The sequence below is a fragment of the Miscanthus floridulus genome, chromosome 16 (assembly GCF_019320115.1).
Source record: "Miscanthus floridulus cultivar M001 chromosome 16, ASM1932011v1, whole genome shotgun sequence".
In the NCBI taxonomy this organism is placed as follows: Eukaryota; Viridiplantae; Streptophyta; class Magnoliopsida; order Poales; family Poaceae; genus Miscanthus; species Miscanthus floridulus.
In genome coordinates this window covers 84,012,306-84,039,890 of record NC_089595.1, presented here as the reverse complement: position 1 = coordinate 84,039,890, position 27,585 = coordinate 84,012,306, and the positions used below count along the sequence as shown (strand labels likewise).

Genomic DNA, 27,585 nt, shown 5'->3' with positions numbered 1-27,585 from the left:
GATTAATGCTACAGAGAGACGGGGATATTGATGAAGATGTTAGTCATAGAATCAAAGCAGTGTGGATGAAGTGGCGACAAGCATCTAGTGTCCTATGTGACAAAAGGGTACCACAGAAGCTAAAAGGTAAGTTTTATAGGACGGCGATTAGACCGGCTATGTTGTATGGTGCAGAATGTTGGCCTACGAAAAGACGACATGTTCAACAGATAAGTGTCGCAGAAATGCGTATATTGCATTGGATTTGCGGTCATACAAGAAGGGATCGAGTTCGGAACGATGATATACGTGATAGATTAGGGGTAACACCAATTGAAGAAAAGCTTGTCCAACACCGGTTGAGATGGTTTGGACATGTCAAACGAAGACCTCCAGAGGCACCGGTGCGTAGTGGAATCCTAAGCCAGGATAGTAACGTGAAGAAAGGCAGAGGAAGACCGAAGTTGACTTGGGTACAGACAATAAAAGGAGACTTGAAAGGATGGAATATACCCAAAGACTTAGCCTTAGATAGGAGTGCTTGGAAGACAGCTATTCATGTGCCTGAACCTTGATTGCTTCTGTTGGGTTTCAACTCTAGCCTACCCCAACTTGTTTAGGACTTAAATACTTTGTTGTTGTTGTTGTAGAAATATTCAAGCTTAAAAACAATCAGTGTCTAATAAACCAACACCATCGCCCGTTGCTCCCTTTGCCCACCTCCATTTTCTCTCTGGCACACGCTAACACGAGCATATGTCTTGGGCTTTCGCAAAAACTTCAAGTTCAGAGTGAATGTTTTGTTTCCTGTGTTTTGTGGAGGAATGCTACCCATTCTATAGGAACGGCGAGCTCTATTCCCGTGATCCAAACAGCAAGTGACGTTATCAAACCATAGAAATCTAGTTCATTTGAAATTCCTTTTCCTCAATCCATGCCCTGATCGCTTGGTTGATAAGCCATGACTTAAAATAGTGTTGGTTGTGAGAGAAAAATATTATTCATTAGCTGAAAAAATTAGGTTTATAAGCAAGCGACCAGTCCCGGCTCGGCAACTCCCCGAGTGCAAGCACGCGTCCATTGCTCACATTAGTTGATTAGACGATTGGAAATACTAAAATGCAGTACTCGGCTTAGACACGGATGGACGGGTCACGGGCCAATCTGACTGCCCTACCGGGGCCGGCTGCCCCGTGCCATCGGCTCTAATGATAAGCTGCCTGCTACAGACGCGCGGCAGACCTGCGCGCCCGTGTTTGCCCGAGCCATAGCAGCCACTTTGCCAAACGCAGCGCGACGACGACGACACGCCGAGGGCGGCGGCTGGCTTAGGCCCTCTTCACTACTACAGTGCAGGGATATAGTAACACCAACTTGTGTTACTGTATATTGGAAAAAAGTGTTACCAGCTCACTTAGTAACATATTTTCTTTTGTGTTCCAATTGGCTATGTTACAATAGACTGGTTTATTGTAACACAACTACTTGTCTACAGGAACACTTGTCTAGTGTTACAATGATTTTTGTTGTAACACTTTTTTTTTCTCTAGTAACACTTAACAATATGGTAGAATGCATAGTGTGGAACACATTTATTTATCTATCGTAACATTTGTATAGTGTTACAAGAATGTCTATTGTAACACTTTTTTTTAGTTCTAGTAACACTTCCACATTATGGTAGAGCACAATATATGAAACAAAGCAACACATGGTTTGTAACACTTTTTTATATCTATTGCAACATATTCGGATTATGAAACACATATTTATTTCTCCAATACATATGGCACAAGGATTATTATATAATCGCACAAATATGACACACTATAAAATCACATAAACCACAAATTTCCATAATCATAGCATGATCCACATATTGTGGAATGATCTCAAACATAGTGCTTGTTTAGAACAAATCGTAGTATATGTACATAACGATATGGCTCAAGAGAGCAAACACACGTAGTCCATACTAGAAAGAAAAATTCAAGAACTAGCTATGATTCCTAAAGTCCACTGCTTCTTCCTGTGCGCATTGATGTAGGAATTCAACCATTAATCATTTCAACCTGCAAAGAAAATTTAAGTTGTAACATTACAAATTAAGGCACATATATACATTGATGTAAAGTTAGGAAAGCTAGTTTTGAACATACAAACATCGAAGGCCAAGCAATTTGGACTCCTTTGGCATGAGCATCACCAATATTGTCGCACCCAAGCATAGGCCTCACTAATGGCTCATCTTTTGTTATAGGATGATTGATACGCACTTTGTAGAATTGACTTCCTATCTTAACTCCACCAACTAGGGCTTCTGGATTAGTGCTCAAGAGAGTTGCATATGCCACATTAGCCTTATTAGGATATTTCAAAGTCATTAGTAGCACTGTGGACCCAACCTACATTAATTTGACATAATCTCTTAGTGACCAGCAACCCTTTAGTTGTACATCGTGATCATGCATTTAGAACAAGTGATATGTTCAACTACCTTCATTAGAGAAAGTCGTTTAGGTGTTTGGCGCCTGTAGCTTGTAGCCTTGTCATGAGCCACCTCCTAGTGTGCAATGGTTCTAGTATCTACAAGCCCTCCGTGATGTCCCTTACACATGTCAAATGAAAGTACAAAATAATAAGACACAAAATCTACTATAATTATAGCAAAGTGTGGTTCATAGATACCTTTTGTTTCTTTGGTATTATTCTACTTGTGGCGGAACTCCTTTGACAAGAATCAAACTGAACGGAAGAGAAAGGCAATTGTATTTATACACTATTATAGACATCTTAAATAACTAGCATTACAAGTCTAATATATTTTATTCAATGGTACATTGAAATAGTGTACCTCTGTTGGTGCAAAATCATTATGGAGGTGTCGTTCAAATATTGCCTGTGCTTCTGCTTCTTCTACTTCCTTGTCATTATTATCACTTTGGCACTGATTCCAATTCAAAATCGTTCAAATGATAATTAGTAGGTAAAATATTAACATGTACTAAACTAAGAGTATATTGTTGTTCTTAAATACAAGAAACCAGTTGATAACCTTTTCTCCAGATAAAAGTACATTGTCATCATCACTAAATTCAAACTCACATGTTACTTTATTCTAGTAAATAGAAAAGACAGTAGCATTAGCTGTTATAAAAATCTTTTATGGATGCATAAGCATTAAATTCACAAGCAAGGGTGACTTTACCAATTCATCCCTATGTTTGAGGAATCCCTCATTCTGGTTGGGTGCACCACACTGGACTCTCTAAAATTTTGAAAGGATATTAAAGCCAAAATATTAGTTTAGGTGAAAACATGGAAAATAGTGCAAATACCTTTCTTTTAGAATTCAGTACTTGATTCTGAGAATTGTTGTGATCACTCCTAGCACAATTTCCCTAGAAAAGATATAAAGTTTGAATAACGCATTTCAATACAGAGTTACAAAATTAAGCTGTACATTCTTACCATTGTTGCTTCTTGGTTCTCATTGTGCCTCTGATTGTTTTTTAGTTCTTCGATAACTTTGTCTTGCATTCTAGAATGCTCTTTGAGTTGCCTTATTTCCTCCAACATGTGAACCTCTACATCAGATGATGAGCCATCTAGTGAAACTATATTAATGTCCTTAAAATGGTGTGTTTTTCGACCATAAACTTGTTTAGGAACCGGAAGCAATCCCATGCCGTGCACTTGTCTAGCTTTTTCTTCTCCCAACACCTGATGTAATGCATCACCTCCCCATGCAACTCCGCCCTCACTATTTTGTGCTAACTCTGGTTGTGTGTCTAGGAGATTTTCCAATTGAACCTACAACAATGAAATCCAGACATCAGAAAACAGAAATAATTATATATTGCAAAAAAGTTCCCATGTGCATGTAGCACACCACTGGCTCATTTATCCCTTTTCCCCTTTTCCTGTGAGTGGCTAGATAAACCTTTGCTCTATGTGGCTGTTTTTTTTCAGGATCAGCTTGCCTCTGCAAAAATAGTAGTAAAGGAAAAGCAAGAAGAATCATATATAATTTTTTACGAGAAGATGTACTCACCATGTCCTCAGACCAACGAGCATAACTCTTTGTACCTGCTGCATGAGTTGTCTTCCTCATTTCATGACTTATTTTGTTCTTTTCACTAAGGGTCTACAAGAAAAGTAAATTATTAAATAATGAACCATTATACATGTAGAAATCAACAATAGTAGACGATGATAGTAAAAAATACCAAACAGTGTAAATAGTGGTGCCTTACTTTTCCTTCTTCGGACTTCCAGTATCCTACTAGGGCCTTCCATTCAGCTTCAACAATATCATCTGGACAACACTTGTTCAAAACAGACCTTTTCTTCTTTGGATTAAATAGTGTCTTTTTTAATGTTGCCTTGTATTTTCTCCAATCTCTTCCAATTGATTTGAATATCCATTTCTCACATGAATGAGGATACAAGAACTTTGTCTAAAATAAGAAAGTCACTAAAGAATGAATTTGATTTCATGACATGATAACAATCATATCTTTTAAACAATGAAATCTGCACCAAACACTCTTGCCTATCATCTGGCCACGTGGGCTCACAATATTATATGAGCTAAACGCTACTGCACTCAACACTTAAGATGTAATTCACTTCACAAATTCAATTACACTTGAATAAAAAGACCAAATCATCATCCCAAATAACCTCTCATCTATTCAAGATATATCAAGTTTATTTTCGAACTGAAACAAAAACAAAGATGGCTAGAGACAAACTGATGTAGGTGCTAAGAGCAAAGAAAGAGCTAACCTGTACAAATTGAATGATGGTTTCTCCATAGTCTTTCTTAACTTTTCTCCGATCTTTGGCACCAACCGGACAGTAACCACCATTTCTTGCTATGGTGCCCAAAAATTGGCCTAAAAGGCCACCTTCTTTTCCAATGGGTTGTCCAAGCTTATTACATCTTACTACTATCCTATCTCCGTCAAGTAGATCCCAAACATGTGTTAAAACAGTCCCCTTTCGCTTTTTAGGTTCTTTGTCGCCATCAGCTATTAAAAATAGAATGACAGTGATAGTAACTAGTTAAGATACAGTCCATATGAATGAGATTGATCTAACTACATTTGTACCTGATGTGTTCTGGTTCTCATCATCGCGCTGCTCAACCTCGTTAGCATATAGTGCTTCAGTATGCATTAAATTTAATGCTTTCTTTTTCTTTGTACCTCCTCTTCCTGCTAAACAAATTTTGAATAGGCTAATCTTGGATGAAAATAAATCATTGATAACTACCATGATATGGAATAGTTAAGTTGTACTTGAATAATCAGATATACATACAGAAGAGTAAAATTATATGTTCATTCTAATACCTTTAGTTTTTTTTTGTTTAGATTTGGATGGTTCTTTGTTGGACTTGGTAGGCGCTAAAGTGGCCAGTCTGTCCTTTGTCACAAACAAGCTAACCATCTTTTTGCTCTCACACTCGTTAAGCATTTTCATCACTTCAGGATCTTGTTCTAGTACAACCAAGCTATCTTTTCGCTTGTAGTATAGATAGTCAACTGATGAGTATCCATGATCCTTGATCAAATCAATCAGGTTCCAGTAGCATATCACATCTCTGTCCATTTCCGTTTTCACATGTCTCTCTCCTTCAGGTGCCCCATCACATTCAAGATTTATGGTCCAATTATCCACCGCCATGGTTGCACAATCTAAATAAAATATAGTACCAATAGAAAATTAAGAATAAAGATAACAGAAGAGTAACAATTAGATTAAAGTGCATATATGTAATGTTATTTGAACTTGGAGCTTGAGAACAAGTGAAGTGCTACGGTTCAGATAGAATGGTCAAAAGGATGGCATATTAGCTTTATATATAATACTTGTGTTTTTGCTTAGGTATGTAAAGATTTGATGCCACTAGGCAATAGAATTTTGAAACCTTATATCAGCACATAGCAATATCAGATTGCTAAATTTCCAACCATTGCAAAATATGACAATTAATCTTTGCAGGCACCAACAACTAATTTTACATGCAGGAAAACAGAACTAGCCAAAATTTTTAATCTTTGCATGCACCAACAAAATATTTTTACATGAAGAGAAATAAATTAGATCCTGCACACATATCAAGATGTAAGAAAGAACAATCTTTTTATTCATCTACAGGTCTAGACCAGACATGCAAGATTTTTTTTGAGTTGTAAAATGGACATCCTCAGTCAAAATAAATTGTCATAATGATCAATCAGTTCACAACCTATATGAGGCAAATACCACTTGTGAGGTTGAGGAAAACAGAGCAGAACTACATACAGCTGCAGACTTTTGTCACCCAGCATATCTGGCATATTCAAGTCATTGCCTTCAGTACTACTACCCCAACTTGACTCCAGTAGTTAAAATCTTGTGAAAAGTGATTCTGAAATATCTTTTGTGTGAAAAGCGGTGCATTTAAGTATTCTGAAGGTGGAGGCACAACTTTAGTTTCTAGTTTTACAGAACCAAAATGATTGATCTGTGCAGACTAAATTTACAAGGGCAGGGACAGAGCGGCTGCGACGAACTTTGCCGGCGGGTTCAAGGTGGCCGGGAACTGCTTGGGCTCGGACACGCAAGCAGCTGCGTGGAAGCGTGCGCGAGCGCGGCACCGGAGGGCGGTGGCTGACGGTGAAGCTGCTGCATGGCAGCTGCTTGCTGCTGCTACTGTTCTCAACTGAAACAGCCCTCTTCCTCTCTCTCTCTTTCTCCTGATTTCGCAAAACAGCAAGATGATCGGCCTTAAGAAAAGTTGGTCATCTACAAGAGCTCACCATCTTTGCTCAAGGGACCATCATCAAAAGATCACTGGTTTTAAAGATTTTGAATTCAGAAGATGGGCACTGTGAAACTGTAACTGAAACCACATTCAGAGTTGTGGAAAACTGATTTTACTTATCAAACCTTGCCAATTAACTAATGGATAACCATTTGTCAAACATCGCAACCAACTAGAATTATCATATCTGAAGCAATCTACCAAACAATGGAACAAAAATCTGGACAAATTTTATTCCTATACTTCTAGTGTATACTACCTATAGGATGAGGCCCAAGGGATTTGTATGCCTAGGGCAATGATCATGGAGCGATAAGGCAGTAGGAGACTAGGACATCGGCATCGGGTACCTCGAGCGGCACAAGGTTCCGTTCGCTGACTGGCCCGCTTGTGAAGAGGGCCGATGATTTGGGAATTGTGGGAGCGGACGAGGAGTTGAAGAGAAGCATACCTAGCGATCTGGGCTGGACGGACGAACTGATCTGGCCGCCACGAGCATGGATCAGCTGCCGGCGGTCGGTCCTCTGCTTGACCGAGATTCTCTTTCTAATGGGGTCGGGGAACTCGACGACGCGCTCGCTCGGCCGGCAATTGGCCACTTCGCCTCCGTCGAGCCCGTTCGCCACCGCCGGCCTTGGAGCTGCGGTCAGTTACTCAGTTCGTGGAAATGAGGAGGGAGTTGGAGTTTTTTCAGCTAGATTCAATTATTCGATATGACTGAGTCACCGAGAGGGGCATCTGTTTGGCGGCAGATGTATTGTTCGGAGGAAAAATTTGGTGGGAAATACTTTGTCTATTTTTTTGGAGGGAAACTAATGTTCCATGTCTCTTGATTCTAGATTGGTTTTGTGATAATATTAATAATGACACGTATATTAGTTTTGTGATAATATTAATAATATGTACCAAATTAGTGTATTTTAAACTAATGTCTAATAATAATTTTAATTTTTACATTAACACATAAATGAATTTTTATATACCTAATGGCACCAAATTAATGTGACCAATTATATTACTATTATTAATATGATAAATATTAATGAAAAATAGTTTCTTGAAACGAGTATTATTAACTACCACTACACTTTCACTTATGGCTATAGAGCATATGGTTTCATCCAGGATAATGCCTACGCGTGCAGGTGAAAGTTGCTTGGTCTGCACACCTTTTCCCCTCGTCTTCTCCTCCTCACGTCTTCCCCCACCACTGGCGCCATGTCGTTCCCCTTCCACCTTCTCACCCCATTCGGCTCCATACATTCTGCACACCTTCCGTCTCATCTTCTCCTCCTCGCGTCTTCCCTGCCACTGGCGCCACATCGTTCTCCGTCCACCTCCTCACCTCGTCCGACTCCATTTTTTTTTGAGATCTCAACTCTTCATGTGCAAGTTGTAGTATCCGGGACTCACGCACCAACTCACACCACAACAAACGCACACACACACACACTCACAAACACACCTAGTGCGCAAATTAGATCTACACCTATACGAAGAGACTAGACGTGGCTAAGAGGTATATGAAGTTGTCACCTTGTCTTCGAACGTGACGAGCACGTCACCTTGACGACGAATGTGGCATATCCACATCTAAGGTAGCTAAGCCAGGACCAACCACAGGCTCTTGCCATCCAAGCTATGCTCGGTTCTCTCCAGCTCTATATCTAGTGCCTCTAAGCTCGCCCCCCGTCTCCACCACCTCCGACCGCTGGTGACGACCACCTTCTTCCCCTTCCCCCTCTCTTGATGCGGCCATGGCAAACTAAGGCAACCTCCTCAGCAAAATCCTATGCGGTGACAATGCTTCTTCTCCGGCGGCGGCAACAGTGCTTCTTCTCTGGGTGCGGCGGTGTTTCTTGTCCGGTGGCACCAGCGAATCGACGACCAAGGAAAGCAGCAGCGAGCATCGCGCGATGGATCGGTTGTGCGCGCCGAGCGGCGAATTTGTACGCGCTTGGACGCTAGCATTTCCCAAAATCTTGAGTTCCATATTTGACATTCGAAAGTTCTCAAATAATGGGATCAGATGAAAACAAAGTTTGGAATAAAAAGCTATAAATTTTAAAATTTGAGGGATTTAAAATAAAATTTCAATATGTATTTTTCAGAAATAATTATGCACTTAAAAACATTTTTCCTGATGTCAGCATAACCGGTTGTTTTGGGCTTTCAAAACAACTGGATTCTCGGCCATCGGATCTGTACTAGCTGCCATCTGAGGCGTAGTTTGCTTCCCATTCCCTCTGGCTTTGTCGCAGAACGGCCGGCGCCGCCGCCCAAGTCCAGGCCGGTTTGCTCCGCTCGTCGTCGCATAGGTCCTAGGCCGCCACCGCCCAGGCGCAGGCTTCTCCCCGCTCCCTCCTTCGTCGTAGCTCCCAGGACGCCGCCGCCCAGGCCCAGGTGCGGGTGCGGCCATCCACGGTCGTCGTCCCCGGCGTGGACGCTGTCGTTTCCTGCCGGCGTCCTGGTGCAGGCGGGGGCGCGGCTGTCCCTGGCCGGCATCCACGGCGTGGTGGCCGTCCACGGTGCGGAAGTTACCGTCCCCCGGCGGCGTCCCCGGCGGTCGTTCCTGGCGTGGACGCAGGTCGGGCCCCTCCTGTCCACCATTTTTTTTTGAAAATTCTGAAGAATATGAAGAATCTGTGGAATATAATAGCCTACTTAAAAGCGAATGCAAGAGGTAGTAAAGATACAGTTACTGTAGCCTATCGTGTCTGCTCACTATCAGGTAGATATGGTGGAAGAGCTTCTTTCTGAATGCAAATCATGTATTTTCAGCGTACAAAGATTTAGAAAGTGGTCAATGCACATCTCTCGGCAGATGAACTTCTTACTGACAGGTGTGTTAGTAGTTGCTAGAATTAGCATGCTAAAATATTAATTGGACTGAAACAGGCCATAGAGATCAGAAACAAAAAACAACATTAGAGAAAAAGAATCACATATATCTTGGTCTTCATAGCTCCGAAGAAAACACATAAAAGAACTAATTTGGCCAAACACTAAGCCACTCAAGTCTCAAACTTTAGATACAAACTCAGGTTATCCAGCTGACCAGAAATAGCAAGCAATCAAAATAGGTTGAATTCCATGTTCAGAAGTGAATAACGGCTCACTGAATTATTGGGGTGGTCTAGCAGAGCTTTCAATAGGCAGTAGGTACCCAGAGCTCTGTTTTATTGGAGATCAGCAGCCAAAGCTAGCAGCTGCACAATTGTAGCTACTCACTGTTTGTTCAGTGATCTGTATAGGCTGCCATATATCCAACATCCTTTGTTTTTTGTGGAATTATCCAATTTTCTTATTGCCCTAGGCATACATCATGAGGCAATAATTAGCAGGCTGTACACTTCCTCATTTATCATCAAAGGAAAAAGAAGCAAAAGTTCATGGATTTTTTTTACAATTAATTTCAGCATTGTCCATCAGCACACAGCACCTTGACTACAGCTCCTTCAGGCAACACTATACTACTTCAGATAGGATTCATTATAGTATCATGGAAAACATAGCTGAATTGTTTTAAAAGAAATCATAGCTGAATGCATATAGTGATGCATCCTGCAACTCTGAGCCATATATTTTCATACTGACAACTAGAGCACATTTTATTTCAGTGAACCAAATCCAGAGGTCCAAGTTCAGAGAACCAAATTTGTAGAAACTATTACGAACATTTTGCAAGAGCATTGCCAAGTGAGTGAAATCTGAAGTCTTTCCTGTACATGCTATATTGGCAAAGTATTCTGATTCATTGTAATTCTCCTCCCAAACTTTTTTCTTTTAGCAGTCCTCTGAAGAAATAGTCAAATTGTTTCATCATCACAGTGGTTATATTTCGAGGAGGCTATTAGAATCATAGCAGACAGTCCCATCGGAAGGCTATTGTGGTTCCTGTGAAGTTAAAACAAGGTGGACGATCCAAATCTACTTTCTTTATTGCTACTATTATAGATTTTTCATCGCTCGTAACAAGGATAAATAAACTAATGCAGTGATAGTATTTCTTGTTTTTAGTGAATTAATGGACTTAAATGCTATTAAGAGGTTGTTGCAATCTGAAAGACCAAGTGATGAGTACATAGCTGGAGTAAAAGGTTTTATTAAGTTTGCCTACAGTGGAAAAAGGTCCGATGCAAAGATTCAGTGCCCATGTGTCAAATGTGTTAACAGACGGTTACAAACGCAAGAAACAGTGTATGAGCACTTACTGTGTAATGGAATGCTGCGTGGATACACTATATGGGGTTGTCATGGGGAAACAACATCTTATATCTCTGCTAACAAAGATTTAGAGCCATGTTCAAAGAAAAACAAAGATTCAAAGCCAGCACGTCCAAGTTTCAACACTAATATGCGGCAAGTAGTTCAAGAAACCTTCAAGAAACCTTTGGATATATAGATACTGAACATCACACAAATGGACCTCATGCATCTGGTTCCCCTGAAGATGGACCAGATGCGGAAACAGAAGCTTTCTTTGATTTGCTTAGGGCTGCTGATGAACCTTTATGGGAAGGATGTGAGCTGTCAAAACTTTCTTTCCTTGTCTTATTGTTTCATGTGAAATCAACCAACAAGTGGAGCAATAAATCAATTAATGATCTACTTCAAATCTTACAGCTAGCTCTCCCAAAAGGTTCAAATATTCCCGCAACATTCGTGGAGGCTCAAAAGATCGTTGCAAAGCTTGGCCTTAAATATGAGAAGATTCATGTATGCCCAAATAATTGTCAGCTCTATTGGAAAGACAAGAAAGATGATGACTTCTGTTCAAAATGCAAAGCTTCAAGATGGAAAAATAAGCCAGATGAAACATCATTGACAAAAAAGGAAAGAAGAAAGGCAACCCCAAACAAGGTATTGCGTTACTTTCCAATCAAACCTAGACTTAAAAGGCTTTTTATGAACAAGGAAACAGCCAAGTTAACTAGATGGCATGATGAGGAGCGTACAAAGGATGGTGCTTTGCGCCATCCTGCTGATTCAGAGGTTTGGAAAATGACTAATTCCCTCCACCCTCACATCGCATCAGATTCTAGAAACATGAGGTTTGGACTAGCAACAGATGGTTTTAACCCATTTGGGAAGTGCAATTCTACCCATAGTTGTTGGCCAGTTGTATTAGTACCATACAACCTTCCACCATGGTTATGCATGAAAGCTTCTTCTCTTATGCTCACTCTAATAATTTCTGGTTACTCTGGAAAGAACTTCCATATATTTATGCAGTCAGTTTATGATGAGCTAAATGAGTTGTTCGACACTGGTATGTCTACATATGATGCATCTTGACATGAGAGATTTCAACTTTATGCTACAGTATTGCATACTGTGAGTGATTACCTTGGGACAGGGATACTGGCACAGTACAGTGTTCTAGGACAGCTGGGTTGTGTGTCCTGTGATGATGAAACAAGTTCAAGGCGCTTGAAACATGGTGTCAAGCAATGTTTCATGGCACACCGATGATTTCTACCCGCTGACCATGAGTTCCGTTATGATGCTAGTTCATTTGATGGAACCAAAGAGCATCGGTCTAGACCTATTTCTTATTCTGGAGAATCTCTTTTGGAAAAGATAAAATCAATTAGTGACTTTGAGAAGTCTAAAACCTGGAAGGGTGTTAGTGGCCTATTTTCTTTGTCTTACTGGAAGTATAATTTGCTACAGCACAATCTTGACTTTATGCACATAGAGAAGAATGTGTGTGAAAATATATTTGGGACACTTTTAGAAATGGATGCCAAATCAAAGGACAACCTACAGGCAAGGAAAGATTTGCAAGAAATGAACATCAGGCCAGATCTACATCCACAAAAAAAGGCTAATGGTAAGTATTACTTGCCTCCTGCTTTGTACAGCATGTCTAAAGAGGAGAAGCAACAATTATGTAAAGTCCTTCGTGACATAAAAGTTCCAGATGGTTATTCTAGTAACATCTCTAGATGTGTAAATGTTGATCAACCAAAAGTTTCAGGCCTAAAAAGTCATGACTGCCACATACTAATGCAACAACCTATGCCACTTGCTTTGAGAGGTCTTCTTCCAGATGAAGTTACATCCGTCTTATTTGATCTGTGTGGATATTTTAGAGAACTGAATGCAAAAGTTCTCCACATCAATGAACTTGAGAAGTTAGAAGAACGAATCATAATGACATTATGTCGGATGGAGATGATATTCCCGCCTGGGTTTTTCACTATCAATGTGCATCTTGTTCTTCACTTAGCAACAGAGGCAAAAATAGGTGGTCCTGTATGTTATCGGTCAATGTATTTTGTGGAAAGGTATGTTCTCCTTATAAAAATCTAAGAGCCATGTTTGGTACCTTCTCTTTGCATGCTAAATTATCGTTTTTATTAATTTATACTAGTTTGTGTAGGTACCTTGGTGTTTTGAAGTCAACCGTGAGAAATAAAGCTCGTCCAGAGGGCAGCATTGCAGAATCAGTTCTGGCAAAAGAGGCTATGCACTTTTGTTCAACATTTCTTGATGGTTTTCAGACCCTGTCTAATAGGCTTTCACGGAATGACGAGAATGATGAGTCACTTGGATGTTCTACTAGACATGCATCAACTCTTTTTCCTCATCCTAGGAAACCACTTGGAAAGCCAAGTAGTTATGTTCTGAGAGGTTTGGCTAAAGTACAAGCACATAGATATGCGCTATTCAATTGTTCTGATGTCAATCCATACCTTAGGTAATATCTCAAAATTGTAAACATAATTTTTTTTGCCTCCCATAAATTTTCCTACATGTAAATTATAGAGCTCATGCTGAAGAGATCATTGGAAAAGGAACTGGACATAGAGCCAGCCATAGAAATGTTGAGAACATCCAAAATCAGAGGTTCCATCAATGGTTTAGAAGTCATGTAAGTACCTTAACTCAAAATGCTTTACTTGTAGCACTAACATGCAGAACTAAACTTGTGTATAATTGTACAGATAATGCAGTTAGAGAGTGAAAATAACATTCATGATGTTAAAGATGACATTAGGTGGCTAGCTCGTGGCCCAGTTGAAGCTGCAAAAAGGTACCGTGCTTTCAACAGTCGTGGTTTCTGTTTTAGGCCTAAACGGTTGGATAAGGTGACACAAAACAGTGGTGTAGTGCTAACTGCAAAAACATCAAGTTATGCCAGTGCAAGTGATGGCAGGCTAGTTTTAGGTGATGTGACTTACTATGGGAGGATAATTGATATTATTGAGCTTAACTACTCTGGGAAATTTTCTGTGGTACTTTTCAAATGTGAATGGGTTGATGTTATTTCCAAAAGAGGAATAAAGAAGGACAAGTATGGCTACACACTTGTTAATTTCTCACACCTGATACATACAGGAGAAAAGATTGATCATGAACCGTACATTTTTCCTAACCAAGCTGACCAGGTGTTTTATTCTGACGACAAAGAAAACCCTGGGTGGTCTGTAGTCACAAAGATGAAACCAAGAGATATATATGACACAGGTTGTGAACAATGGGAAGATGATGTAGAAAATGAGCCATTCCATGTCACACACCTTGAAGATATGTTCAATAATGCAACTGTAAGACATCAATGGGCAAGAAGAGACATTGAGGGAACCACGGTGGATGCTAGTGATGTTGCAGATGCTGGTGGCAATGGATTGAATGACCAATCATAGTTCATGAGGTGCAGTACGTGACTCTTATTGTGGATGCTCATTTGTTGAATTTATTGAATTCTTACTATAATGACAATTTGTTCAATGGATAAGACACTGAGACTGTGCCTGTGAACTTAGAGCAAAACATCATTTCTTAATTTTTACGTAGGTGTACAATTATAAGACACTGCATGACAATATTGTTACTATACAATAATATTTTATAATATTTATCATACATCTAATTGTCGTACCATACTTATGTGCAGCTGGCTTATGTTCATACTAGAAGAGGGTATTCTTCACAAGCTGACACCAGTAGTCCTGCGGGGATGTCGTCTGCACCAAAGATGATGACACTAAAGGGAAGGCTACATATTGGATAAATGATTTTATCTGTGATGAGATGTATCTAGAATTTTATTTAATATGTGATGGAACTCGTTTAGAACAAAATTATGGTTCTGTGAGATGAACTTGTTTATGCGAACTTTGGGGATTTGTGAGATCAACTCATGACTATTGTGTTTATTATTGTGTCATATGCCTAGAATTTTTATTGTATTTAATATTTTGGATTTTTTATTTGCTCATTATTCCATAAAAAAAAAATTATGCTCGGCGGCTGTGGCGACGATTAGCTTACGAGCCTGTAGCGGCTAGCCGGCCTTAGCCTGCCTGCTTACCTGCTTGCCCTATATAGGACACGGTGCTACGCATCAGTACATAACATGCAAAAGAACAGATAGAAATATATGGAGAAATACTACAAAAGGGAGAAAATATACATAATAGCAAAAAAAGTAAGTGTCCAATGTTAGGCCTAGTTTTTGCAAAGTCTACGAATGGAGTCTGAGGTCTACAGAAGATTGCAATCCCAAATTTGCTATTTTCTCGCGAAGAGGCAAAGCTTGCAAACAGGTGCGTGGTTCGTGTATGTCTGGGTCCGTCACGTGGGGACGCGCGTGCACAAGCGCGAGGAAGCGAGCGAAGCGCCTAAGGGACGATTGCTCTCCATTCTTTGTAACACTTGGACTGTAACACTATTTTATGTTACTACAGGGCATGTATTTGTAACACATTTTATATATGTTCTATTCATGTGTTACAACGTAGCACACTTTTGTAACATTTTGCTTGTAACATTAATTTTGTGTTACTATAATTATTGTCAGTAACACATTTTTATAAAAAAATGTGTTTTGTGTTACAATCGAAACCTGTAACACACTATTTTGTGTTACAATAAACTTTTACTGTAACACATTGATTAATATGTTACAAAAAAGTGATACAATATCCCTGTTGTGTAGTAGTGCTTTGGCAGGGCTTTACCGGCGCCTGCTCCCGGTACTGTAGCACGGTGTCGGACAAACTCCAAATCATGGTTACAGTACTGTAGCACGGAGCTGGACAAACTCTAAGGATCTGTTTGGCAGGGCTCCGGCTCCGGCTCCTCCAGAGGAGCCCTGCTAAACGTTTTCTTGGAGGAGCCGTTTTTCAGTAAAAAACAGAGGAGCCGGAGCCGTTTTGGAGGAGCCACAATTTGTGGCTCCTCCAAAACGGCTCCGGCTCCTCCGGAGGAGCCGTGCCAAACAGGCTCTAAATCATGATTTCATCCGCTCCGGCTCTCTCCAGTTTATTTTTTGTCTCGATTTTCAAAACGGCTTCTGCTTCAGTGTCGCCGTAGTGAATTTAAAGAGGAGCCGGAGCCTCCAAGAACCCTACAAAGGAGATCTTAGTTTTTTTTTTTTTTTTGGCTAGCTCGCTTAATTGACCATCGCGGCAGGGCACGGGGCTGGGCGGGTGGATTACTTCAATACTTCCGTCAGTTCCGTGCGTTATGCCGTTCTTTGCAGGTGCGTGCCGGCCCCCGCTCTCGTGTGCCAGTGGCTGGGGAACGAAACAGACGAACTGTCCTGGCTCGACGACCCGTGAGCAAGAACGCCAGGCTGGACCGGCCGGCGGGGTGGGGGATGACTGACCATATAAAAAGTCTATCAACTTCGTCGTGGCCTTATAGTTTTTTGCACCGGGTTGTCCAAGGTCGAACTCCCTCCGTCTAAAATAATGCCATCGATTCTAGATTCAGACAGGGCATGTTCGGCCGGCTAAAGCTAATTTATTGTGAGAAAAAAATACTGTAGATTCTGGCCGATAAGTTTAAGATAAAAAAAACTCTCTTCAGTTTCTGAGAGAAGTCATTTGTTGAACAGTGACACGGTCTTTGAAGCATAACTTTGACTTCTTATTTTTATAAAAAAATATTTATTGAAAAGTCATAACAACTTAAAAAGGATTCATGATTTATATTCCCGATGTTTAACCAAAGCCTTGTGTAAAACAATTTCTTTTATATAGGAACCTGGAGAGTGTAGTATATTAACATTTATGGCCTTGTTTAGATTGCAAGTTTTTTCACTCTCTCTCTATCACATTAAATCTTTAGACACATGCATGGAGTATTAAATGTAGATAAAAAAATAACTAATTACACAGTTTGATTGTAAATTACGAGATGAATCTTTTGAGCCTAGTTAGGCCATGATTGGACAATAATTGTCAAATACAAACGAAAGTGCTACAGTGTCAAATACTGATTCGTAACCCCAATCTAAACAAGGCATATATATCTCAAGAGGTTTGTTAAGATATATAGGCCTCGCTCACTTCGCTGGAAAAACAAGCCGAAACACCATTCCGGTTGATTTGTTGTGTGAAAAAACACTGTTTCAATTGAAAAAGACGGATTATAAGAGAAGCGAACAGAGCCATGGATAACTCTTCCAAAAACTAGAATGACATTATTTCAAAGAGACGGATCCGGAGGGGGTACAACTGGATTCGCTCCATGAAGATTAGAACTATTGGGAAGCTTTTAACAAAAGAAGGAACGTCACACCATGCACGCCGTCTCACAATCATCGACATGCATCATGATCACTGCTCTGCTCGTAGTAGCTCCTCGTGTCATGGAATCCAAAGGTTCGGTGAAGGGACGCAAGAGTTCACTATTACAACAGTGCCTGCAGCGGGGAATCCAAAGGACAACATTAGCAAATGGACAACACAAATTAAACATCAAAATGATGTATATGCTTAGGTGATTTAAAAAAATCATCGATCACATATTATATATTAGAATAAAAAACATGATTCTGATGAGAACCTGATATACCAAATAAAGATTACTTGCGTGACAACAATGATATTAGAATACAGTGGTACTCTCTAATTACATTCCAATGTTTTCCTTTATAAACAATTACATTGCAACTCCACTAATTTAAAACCTCCATGAGCACTTTGATCTTCTTGTTGCACTTTATCTTTGATCTTCATTTTCGTCTCATCTAGCAACTTCTGTGCTTATTGTTCTGAAAAGACATAGAAATTAAAGCTGCATACATTAGTGCAGACCCTAGAAAATGAAAACTTATTGTATATCCTCGACTCCTCGTCGTGATAATACGGGGTGATAGGAGGAACTTATTGTATATGCCATTTAGTTTTGTTTCACGTTTCATATAATTTTATTAATATTAAGAAAAAAGGCCTTAAATACTCCTACAGTTCTGCTTCACAGGGCTGATAAAGTGACATAGTTCCACTTCATAGTGCTTATAAACACTTAAAAGCTAGCAAAAAGAGAGATTAAATCAAGGGGCAGAGAACATTGATTACCTGTCTCACTTTCAGTAAACCTGTTTGAAACTGCAGTATCATCTAGACAGTAGGGTTATTATCTCATAGATTAAATTGTAACAGTGCAACAGTAGCCATGTAGACTGTTTTTTTTTCTTTATTTGTTTTTCAGTCTCAGAGCGTATTTCTAGTGCATTCCTAAGTTTGTGTATGCCCACTCAGCAGCCATGAAATTTGATAGAAAGATAGAAAGAGAAAGAAACAGCAAAAAAAAAACACTGAGTGTAAATATCAAATAATGTCATATACCGCTAACTCATTAGTAAATAAAATAAAATATTATGCTCGGCAAGAGTATTCAATAGAAACGATTCTATATCTTGCACTTCAGCGAAGCTTATCAGCCATAGCATAAAAAGATCTGCAGCTTAAGATGGAAGAAAGCATACATGTATCTTTGCCATTAATCACCCTGTTCGCTTGTTGGTTTCAGCCAGCCCAAACCAGCTAGCCAATAGTGTTTTTCTCTCACAATAAACCAGCACCAGCCAGCCCAAAAACCAACCAGCGAACAGGCCGAATGCATCTGCAATCCTTGAGCCAGCTGAGCAATCTTGGCCAGCAGATTTTTCCAGTTCTTAGAGCCGGCAATGGCAGAACCACGAGTTGGTCGGCAGGACTGAAAAATAAGTCAAAATATTGTTCTGCCTGATTGTTGTGTGAGAAAAATACTGGTCTGTCTGAAAACACTGTTCGCGTGAACAGTGAAAGTGTGAGTGCGCTGGTCAGCCGTCGCCTATCTGTGACCCCAACTGCACGGACAGCTCGTCCTGCATCATCTCGTTTGGATATGAATCCTCTGCACCAACACAATGCAAACAAAATCCCCATGAAAACCACATGTCGATCAAATACTCGCAAAACAAACCCGAAACATTCCGAATGATCAGTAGCGTATTCTGAATGATCAAATACTTTGTTAACAGACTCTGTCAAAGCACTGTAAACATGTCTCCGAGTGGTCTTACAATTGCAATATTCAAGTCCACATAACTGACAAAAACATATTTTGAACTATGTTAAAAGATCCAGAAACAATTAGAAGAGAAAGTAAACCTTTTCATGCAGCTGCTCTGTTATTGCAACTTTATAATATGGAAGATTCTCTAAGAAAAGTAAACCTGCAATTAATTTTAGTGCCCTCTCCACCCTATCTAATTATTGCATCAGAGAACCATTCATTCAACACAAGCAACCAATGTTTTTCTATGATGGGCAAGTAGTATGTCATGAAATATGAGCACATTAATTGCTTAACTCATGGAAGGAAAATAAAATGAGGTTGACTCAACATGTTGCTGCCTCTTGTATCCTTGTGCCTGCAGCCATCATCCATGCGTACGTGTAGCCTCCCTTGTAGTGCCGAAATTGAATACAGCACATTAAAGCTATCAGCGGGAAATGTTTTTTTTAGAGAGATATAGTATAATTTTGATTGATCCAAGCATAGATATGCTAATATTGACTGTTGCGTGAGAGTAGTACTGATCGAGTTTTATTGACTGACGACGTCGTTGTCCACTTGTGTGGTGTTCTAATATACTCCTAACTAGCAGGACTACTTGTACCATATATAGCACCGCAATAATATGCCCTAGCTAGACCGTGTATGCATGTGGAGCTTTGACGACGACAATGTGGATCCACGCATGTGATTTCATGTATTCACGGGGCTCAAGAAGGACATCACTGTGTGCAGTTGGACACATCAACACTGCACCAATCATGACAAACCTATAGCAAGCTCCGATGATCCCTGTCCCTGCATGGGCTACTAGCACGATCGTGCTACCGACTAATATTCCTCATTAATCCTATTATATGGCATCGACGCGAGATCATCATGAGCATCTAATAACGGCTGCTAACGCTACTCCTCAACAGAACTGATCCTCCTCATGCAGAGAGCCACGGGTTAGGCTGTCTCCGGTAGATGATTCATGCCTAGACCCAAACCTAAAATAGATCGTGGATGATATTATATTAGCCTTCAACAGAATATCTATATGTGAGATCTATTTTGGATTACAGCAGAGGCACAACCTAAATATGAGTATCCTCTCTTCTAAAGACTTATTTGCAGAAATGGTTCTCTTTTGAGTCATGTTGTTGAAGAAGATCAAAAATAAGTATTGAACCTTTACCTATAGCGTTAACTAAATATGGAATATGTCTTTTATTTTAGGCTACGTTTAATTCTAAAAAGTTTTTCCAAAAAATGCTACAGTAGCCATCACATCGAATCTTGCGATACGTGCATGAAGCATTAAATGTAGACGAAAAAAACTAATTACACAGTTTGGTTGGAAATCGTGAGACGAAGCCTAATTAGTTCATGATTGAACACTAATTACCAAATAAAAACAAAAGTGCTACGGTAGCTAAATTCCCAAATTTTCGCGAACTAAACACAGGCTTAGGTGACGTTGCTAGGCCCAGGATTTCAGGATATGGAGGAAGAGCAAGGTCCAGTTTAGTTCCAGAAAATTTTGCAAAATTTTTCAAGATTCTTCATCACATCGAATCTTTGGACACATGCATGAAGCATTAAATATAGATAAAAAATAAAACTAATTACATAGTTTAGACGAAATTCACAAAACGAATCTTTTAAGTCTAATTAATCTATGATTGGATACTAATTATCAAATAACAACGAAAAGCGTTGCGGTAGCATTTTGCAAAAAAATTTCACCATCTAAACATTACCGAATACTAGGAGGAGTACTCTGTACTCGTACGATCGAAACCCTGTGGCTGATCGCCGATCCCGATCCACTCCTGTTTACACGTCACCTCGATGAGTTTTAATCACCCAGGCGCCAACAGGAACGAGGCCGGCCCGGAGCCCCGGACGGCTAGCTGACGATCACTAAAGTTGAAAAGGGTCCATGCTGGAGGTGACATCGCGAGTCACTCGCCAGTCGCCACAGCGCCCTTCTCGCGCCTCGATCAATGGCTCCATGGAGTGCACCGTGCACGTCACAGCCTAGCCTGCGCGGCTACGGGCTACACGGCGTAGGGCGGCCACGGCCACGGTGGCGTGCGTGCATGTGCCCAGCCAGTGCCCGTGCGACGACCGGCGTCGTACGCTGTCGTGTCAAAATGATCGGTGGTGGATGCATGGAGTAGTACTAGCAGCGGCAGGCCTGCACGAGGAGGGCAGGAATATCTCGTGGTACGGACAGACAGCAGGGAGGGCGGCTGGAGGATGTGGTAATGTGGATGCAGTTTTAGGGCCTTGTTTAGATGACAACCAAATTCTAAGTTTTTTCACTCTCTCTCCATCACATCAATTTTTAGCCGTTTGTATGGAGTATTAAATATAGGTAAAAAAAATAACTAATTACACAGTTTAGTTGGAAATCACGAGATGAATCTTTTGAGCCTAGTTGATCCACGATTGGACAATATTTGTCAAATAAGACGAAAGTGGTACTATTTATCGGGTTGAAATTTTTTCGCGATCTAAACGAGGCCTAGAACAGAATTCCCCCCCTTTTTTCTTTGGGGAACTTCTAGAACAGAATTCCAGACAGTGCTACTCACGTCCGATGTGATATACAGCCGGTTTTCTGGCTATAAGGTTCTTTATAGCCTTCTATTAGTCCACTCATATAGTAGTTAGCTCTTTATAGTTAATATATGGCCCACTTGTCTCTATCACAGACTTTCTTGGTTCTTGTGCCCAAACCGCCTGTAAGCTTACAGTCCGCTTCTCCTCTCTCCTCTCCTCTCTCCTCCACCTCAGCATTTAGTCGGCTTACAACCTGCTATTATACTTGCTCTTAGGACCTCGTTTAGTGGGGTGAAATTTGGGAATTTAATTACTGTAGTACTTTCGTTTTTATTTGACAATTAGTATTCAATCATGGACTAATTAGGCTCAAAACGTTCGTCTCGTGATTTCCAACCAAACTGTGTAATTAGTTTTTTTTCATCTACATTTAATGCTCCATACACGTATCGCAAGATTCGATTTAATGGCTACTGTAGCACTTTTTGAAAAAACTTTTTGGAGCTAAACAAGACCTAGATATAAAAGGATATTAATATTTATCCAGAGGGGCTAGGGACTGACTGAGTGGCCGTCCTCAAGTGAGTGGCTCATGTATACAGTAGCTAGGGTTCATATGTGTTATGGGCTTGGCCTGGTAATGTAATTGGGCCACTTACATATTTGTTCTAGGTTCATGAGAAATTGTTCTAGATTTAGGACGAAATTATTCTAGTTTGGTGGAAATAATTATTTCGGATTCAATAGGAAAATGTTTCAGGTTCAGGAGAAAATTGTTTTAGGCCGAGGAGAAAATGTTTCCAGTTTTTGGAGAAATAGTGTTCCGTCTTCACAACAAAATTGTTCCATGATAAAACAAAATTGTTCTAGCATCACGAGAGAAACATTCAAGCTTCACAAGGAAAACTTTCCTGAGTTCATGGAAATTTTGTTTTAAAAACACAGTTCCAGCTTTGTGAGAAATGACTTGGTTCATGACAAACATGTTCCATCTTAAAGAAAAAATATTTGAGACACATTTGAAATGTAAATAATAAACAAGCCATGAAAATAAAGGGAAAATAAATTTCAAAATAGGAATAAATTAAAATAAACTAAAGAATGAAAGGAGAGGAGAAAGAGATAAAACTAGAGAAAATAAATAAAAAGCATACCACTCCATGGGCTGGCAGACCTCCATTGGGCAGCGCAGACTACACATACTAAGCAGACCGGCCAAGGGCAAATAGAATCATACTAGTTGATAATTACTCCTACCGTCCCATAAAAATTCCCAAGAAGTCAACTATCTTTAACTTTGACCAAATATACATAAAAAAGTATTAATATTTATGGTACATAATGAGTATCATTGGATAGACCTTTAAATATATTTCCATAATAAACTTATTTGGAGACACAAATGTTGCTGATATTTTCTACAAATCTAGTCAAACTTAAGAAAGTTTGACCAGCACGAGCCTCATAGCGACTCTTTTTTATGGAATGGAGGGAGTAAGTGCATATATGCAGTAGGTAGTAACGTCTTTATATCACCCACATACCTTAGTCCATAGAAAAGAAGGAATATGAAGATAAGGGAACATTAAGGAGAGGAAGAATAATGTGATTCACAAAAAAAACAATGGAAGAATGAAAATTAACTAGGATGAAATGAGGCTTTGAGTGAAGAAGGAATGGATAAAGGGAATGGAATAGGCAATAAGAGAGCAAAATAATACTCCCTTCGTCCAAATCATAAGACATTTTGACTTTTATAGATATTTTTTTTACTAAAGTATGTATATAATTTAAAATGGAGAGAGTAATAGATAAGGAACCAGAGGAAACCAAATGAAAATAAAAGATTGATTAAAAATAGAACAAAAATATGGAAACCAAAACCAAAACACAGAAACAGAACCTGGGGGCGCTCGGGATATGGTGATGTCGCTCTCGTCTGGCTTCCCACCTGGGCCGAAACATAACATTGGGCCGTAAAAATGTACGTAAAACGGAAGCTGCCGTCGGTTGCTCAGGGCGAATACTACACGCACGACGGGTTTGGTGCATCATTAGCCCACAGGAGAAGAAACTGAGGCCTAGCGCATCACCTGGGCCTTACCGCGGGACTGGGCCGCCTGCTGCGCTCAACATCACGGGGCCTCTTGCCTCGGCGGCTCAGCAGCAGCCACCGGCCGCCGTGTGTGTGCTGCACTGCACAGCCTCCTGGCTCCCTCGGCTCAGATCCTGACGCGGCCAGGCCCCAGGCCCGCACGCTGCAACGCACCAAGGCCAGCAACTCGCTTTCCTTCCTTTCCAAACTCTCAATCCTCGTGGGGGCCTGCAAAGCCCAATGTTGTAACCTGGACAGCCCAGCAGGCCTGCAAAATCTGTTCATAGTTTTTCTTGGAAATACAGTACCGAATACCATCCTTTGCTCATGGTTCCAAGATCCAGGCAGCTTAAATTAGCCGTAGATTCCGGGTGCCTCAAATTCGTTGCACCTGCGCGCGATCAAACATGCCACAGACAATGTGCCCACCACATTCTTTACACTTGTTGTGGATCGATGATACATATATGTTTAGCCCATATCCCCGGATTAGACGAGATTATTAATTAGGTTACGCCATGTTTGCTTCTCTTATAATCTTTTTTTTTCAGCTTGTTTTTTTTTCAGCCGGAACAGTGTTTTTCTCTCACAACAAATCAGCCGTAGCTCAATGCCACCACCACACCAAGTGGCCGCGCCAGTGGCGATGGCAAGGCAGCAGCCATGATTGGCAATACACTATCATATCTTATCTCGTCGTCTCGTGGATAGGTGCTGCATGTTTACGGCCGCATTATAAACTAATGGCGGCGCGGGTCGCGGGTGCAGCAGAGTGTGAGATGAGATCCATCTCGATGGAGCTGAGCTGAGCCTTGCTCAACTGTTTAATATCCCTTCATGGCATATGCATATGCTGTGCTGGGGGCAATATTAACATATCTAATGCCAGCATCTTCTTCTGGTAACTGAAAGATATTCTGGTAGCTGTACTCCCAAGCAAGCAAGAAGCATCTATTGTCTCTGTGTTTGCAGATATACTCGGACGATCTGTAGGATTTGGTGTGGTAGCCGGTGGTTGGTTGTGTGTGGGATTGATGCCCATCAGATCCTGTGAAGCTTCCTTCTGATGCAGGACACACAAGAGCACTCATCACTCATGAATTCTCTTTTTTCTTGGAGACTTGGTTCACAGACTGAATTGGAGATTGCAGCATGACTGCAATTTATTGAGCATTCTGATCGGTAGGGGGCTTACCTGCCGTGCCGAAGGGAGGGGGGCACAAGGGAGGCATGACATGGTGACCTAGAGTATTCTAGTTTTGACACCATATGGTGTCTCCACGTCCAGAAGAATATATATTTATACCTGAACCGACAGTGAGAGCATGACCTTACAACCAACAGTGCATCAGTACGCCACTAAGCAGCAGCAAGCGGATCAGACGCTACGCACTTGGAAAGTTTCTCTTCCCTGACACCATCGTGGTACCGTATTATAAAGATTGAATGGACTTGTAGAATACACTTCAGATCATAACTAGGAATCAGGCCATCTTATTTCTGAACTATTGCTGCTGCAGGCTACAGCTGGACTGGACTAGTGAAATTCACTGGTATCTTGTAGTATTAGCTTGTGCTGCAATGGAGAGATTGGCTTGTACAGAACTCTTTTTGTTTAGTTATATATAGGAAAAAAATGGATAGATTGGCTTGACTCGGCTAATAAACAGCAAACATACAAAGATGATGTTGTCATGAGATAAGATTGACATGGAGATTTTTCTCCCCCATTTTCCTTTTATTCTAGAAGACGACAGCTTTTAGAAAACAACCCCAATCTTGTCAGTAGTCAACTGGCTAGTCCTTTGGCTAATGAATGAACACCTGGGTCCCAATTCTTATGTCCGACATCACAGATTTGGCCATCTCTATACAGAAACTGCCTGAATCACCGAACATTTACAGAACCAAGCCCGAACATGGAGCTTTATGGTTCAGATATCCTGTTTTTTCCACCCTTTAATTGTCACTAAATTCTGTATGATGTCGCTGTTTACTATTACTCGATCCTAACCACCACTGTTTGGGAGTGTGAGAAAACAGAGCTGAGCATGCCTGCCCCCCAGCCCAGTCCATGGAAGAGCTCTCACTCAGCCGCTTGCGATGATGGTGACCAGCAGTGATAAACAAATGCCAACCAAACTGGCAGGCACTTAACCTGACGGCTAGGCAACGCTTAGCTCGCAGTCAACTTTTTATCCTGCTCTCACCTCTAGATGAATGATGCATCAGCCTTTGGATTAAACTACAAGGGATTACCAAGGGAATGTCACTTTTTTCACGTCCAAAGCAAGCATGTGTCTGCTCTTGTTTATTCCCTGCAAGAGCACAAATGAAAGCTGCAGTTTACTTTGACTAGACGTAGGCGGCTCGATTGTGCGTGAAAGTGAAACTTTGGGCCTAACTCCGGGGAATTTTGCAAAGCCTTTTGCGAGTTGGATTCTCTAGACGAATCTGCAGATGCTGTGCCCACCAATTAGTTGATACTATCAGAGAGCATGCACACAGAATTTTAACAGGCATCTACTGACTACTGCTACTACTGTCTCTGGTCTAGCTAGACCCTCCTTCAAAATTCAAGTGGAAAGAATCCAAGGTTAGCCGCTGCTAAAAGCTGGACAAAAGAATATTAATTATCATGCTTGCTTGCTTTTTACTTTTGATAATCCAATCCAAACGAGAGGATGATTGAATTAGCATATCCTGTCTGAAAGTTCTTTAACCTGAAACATACTATTCAGACAAACCAGAGAAGTGACCACAGGTTTGGACAGGGTGAGAGGATCCAGCAGCGCCACAAAAATACCTTGTACGAGCAGCTAAACGAACAATTCTGTGGTGTCAAACCGTCCTGTCCTTCTCAGCGAATAAAATGGAAAGAATCTGAAGGTTACCGTCACCGGACAAACATCGCTGTCGCTATGCAATCTCCAACCCCAGTTGATAGCTCGAAATCTCCCAACTCCCAGTTTGTTTATTGCTAGTGCCAAAGCCAACCCCATGTCATGCCATATACAGCCTATTCGCTTGGTCGTAAACGATCGTAAATTTTCAGCAGAACAGTATTTTTCTCTCACACCAAACCTGCCAGCAGTAATAATCCACGATCGTATCAGCACCGGCCGAACAGGCTGATAATTGTTTGTTCATTTCCGAACATGAGGCACTGCCGTACCTAAAGGCTTATATAAAATAACAAATCTCGGTTGATGTGTGCCTCCTAAAATTATACTACTTCATTAGGTGACGGCGATAAGAAGGAACAAAGGATCAATGACTTTGGTGATAGAGAAAGAATAAAAAGAACAATGACTTGCTGTTTATTTTTTTAATTTTTTTTGTTGGATTACATGGGGAAGAAAGAACTCTTTCATGCTGGATTGTTTAATCAGAGGTGATAAAGATTCGCCACAGACCAAAATTGTTTTAGGGCAAAGATACTTCATTTGCCAATCATTACTGAAATTTGAGGCTAACTATTTTTTTTCCTATGAATGACACTCCCGAACCTGTTGGATCGCTTTGACTCTATTGATTCTTTCGGCTAAAAATCCGCTCCTTTAATTTTTTTTTCTAGAAACAATTTCTTATTCTCACTTTATGCAAATTATGAGTAGCAATTTAAGTATAATACTGTATTTCTTTTTGAATCACAATCTGCACGTACTTCTTGATCCTGAAAGATAACAGGGATGAGCAGAACAGATACTGACAGACGGGTCCGTCAGACCTCTATCTATCTTGATGCCCGAAGCAGCTCAGTGGCAGGGCTAATGCTCTCAGTATCACGCAGCACTCTTATCCGTGTGTCTGAGACTGGGAATCGTCCATGTGT

The 27,585-nt window shown here is 40.6% G+C and overlaps 1 protein-coding gene, 1 long non-coding RNA gene and 1 pseudogene across 3 annotated transcripts; 1 reads left to right on the top strand and 2 right to left on the bottom strand.

Moving 5' to 3' along the window:
- Positions 1–1,814: 1,814 nt before the first annotated feature.
- Positions 1,815–2,908, bottom strand: LOC136514140 (uncharacterized). 2 transcript variants are annotated; one of them, XR_010773545.1, is made up of 5 exons: positions 2,834–2,908; positions 2,668–2,724; positions 2,477–2,587; positions 2,139–2,384; positions 1,815–2,051 (listed from the first exon to the last, which is right to left on the bottom strand). It is a non-coding gene; the product is annotated as an uncharacterized lncRNA (long non-coding RNA). The 2 variants fall into 2 exon arrangements; XR_010773544.1 differs by having other exon boundaries at positions 2,477–2,724; positions 2,834–2,907.
- Positions 2,909–2,983: 75 nt separating this feature from the next.
- LOC136510940 (uncharacterized) lies at positions 2,984–5,673 on the bottom strand. Its single transcript, XM_066505216.1, has 10 exons — positions 5,340–5,673; positions 5,097–5,201; positions 4,771–5,015; positions 4,236–4,439; positions 4,034–4,126; positions 3,872–3,964; positions 3,451–3,792; positions 3,318–3,380; positions 3,188–3,247; positions 2,984–3,097 (listed from the first exon to the last, which is right to left on the bottom strand). Exons 1-10 carry the CDS (start codon positions 5,671–5,673, stop codon positions 2,984–2,986), a joined length of 1,653 nt encoding a protein of 550 aa, XP_066361313.1.
- Positions 5,674–10,823: 5,150 nt separating this feature from the next.
- LOC136510938 (uncharacterized) lies at positions 10,824–14,451 on the top strand (annotated as a pseudogene).
- The last annotated feature ends 13,134 nt before the right edge of the window (positions 14,452–27,585 follow it).

Coding starts and splice junctions, on each gene's coding strand:
- LOC136510940 (XM_066505216.1), bottom strand. CDS start 5,673: ATGGCGGTGGATAATTGGACCATAAATCTTGAATGTGATGGGGCACCT. Junction 5,202..5,339: donor TAAACAAAAAAAAACTAAAG/GTATTAGAATGA, acceptor TTTGTTTAGCAG/GAAGAGGAGGTACAAAGAAA. Junction 3,248..3,317: donor TACTGAATTCTAAAAGAAAG/GTATTTGCACTA, acceptor TCAAAATTTTAG/AGAGTCCAGTGTGGTGCACC.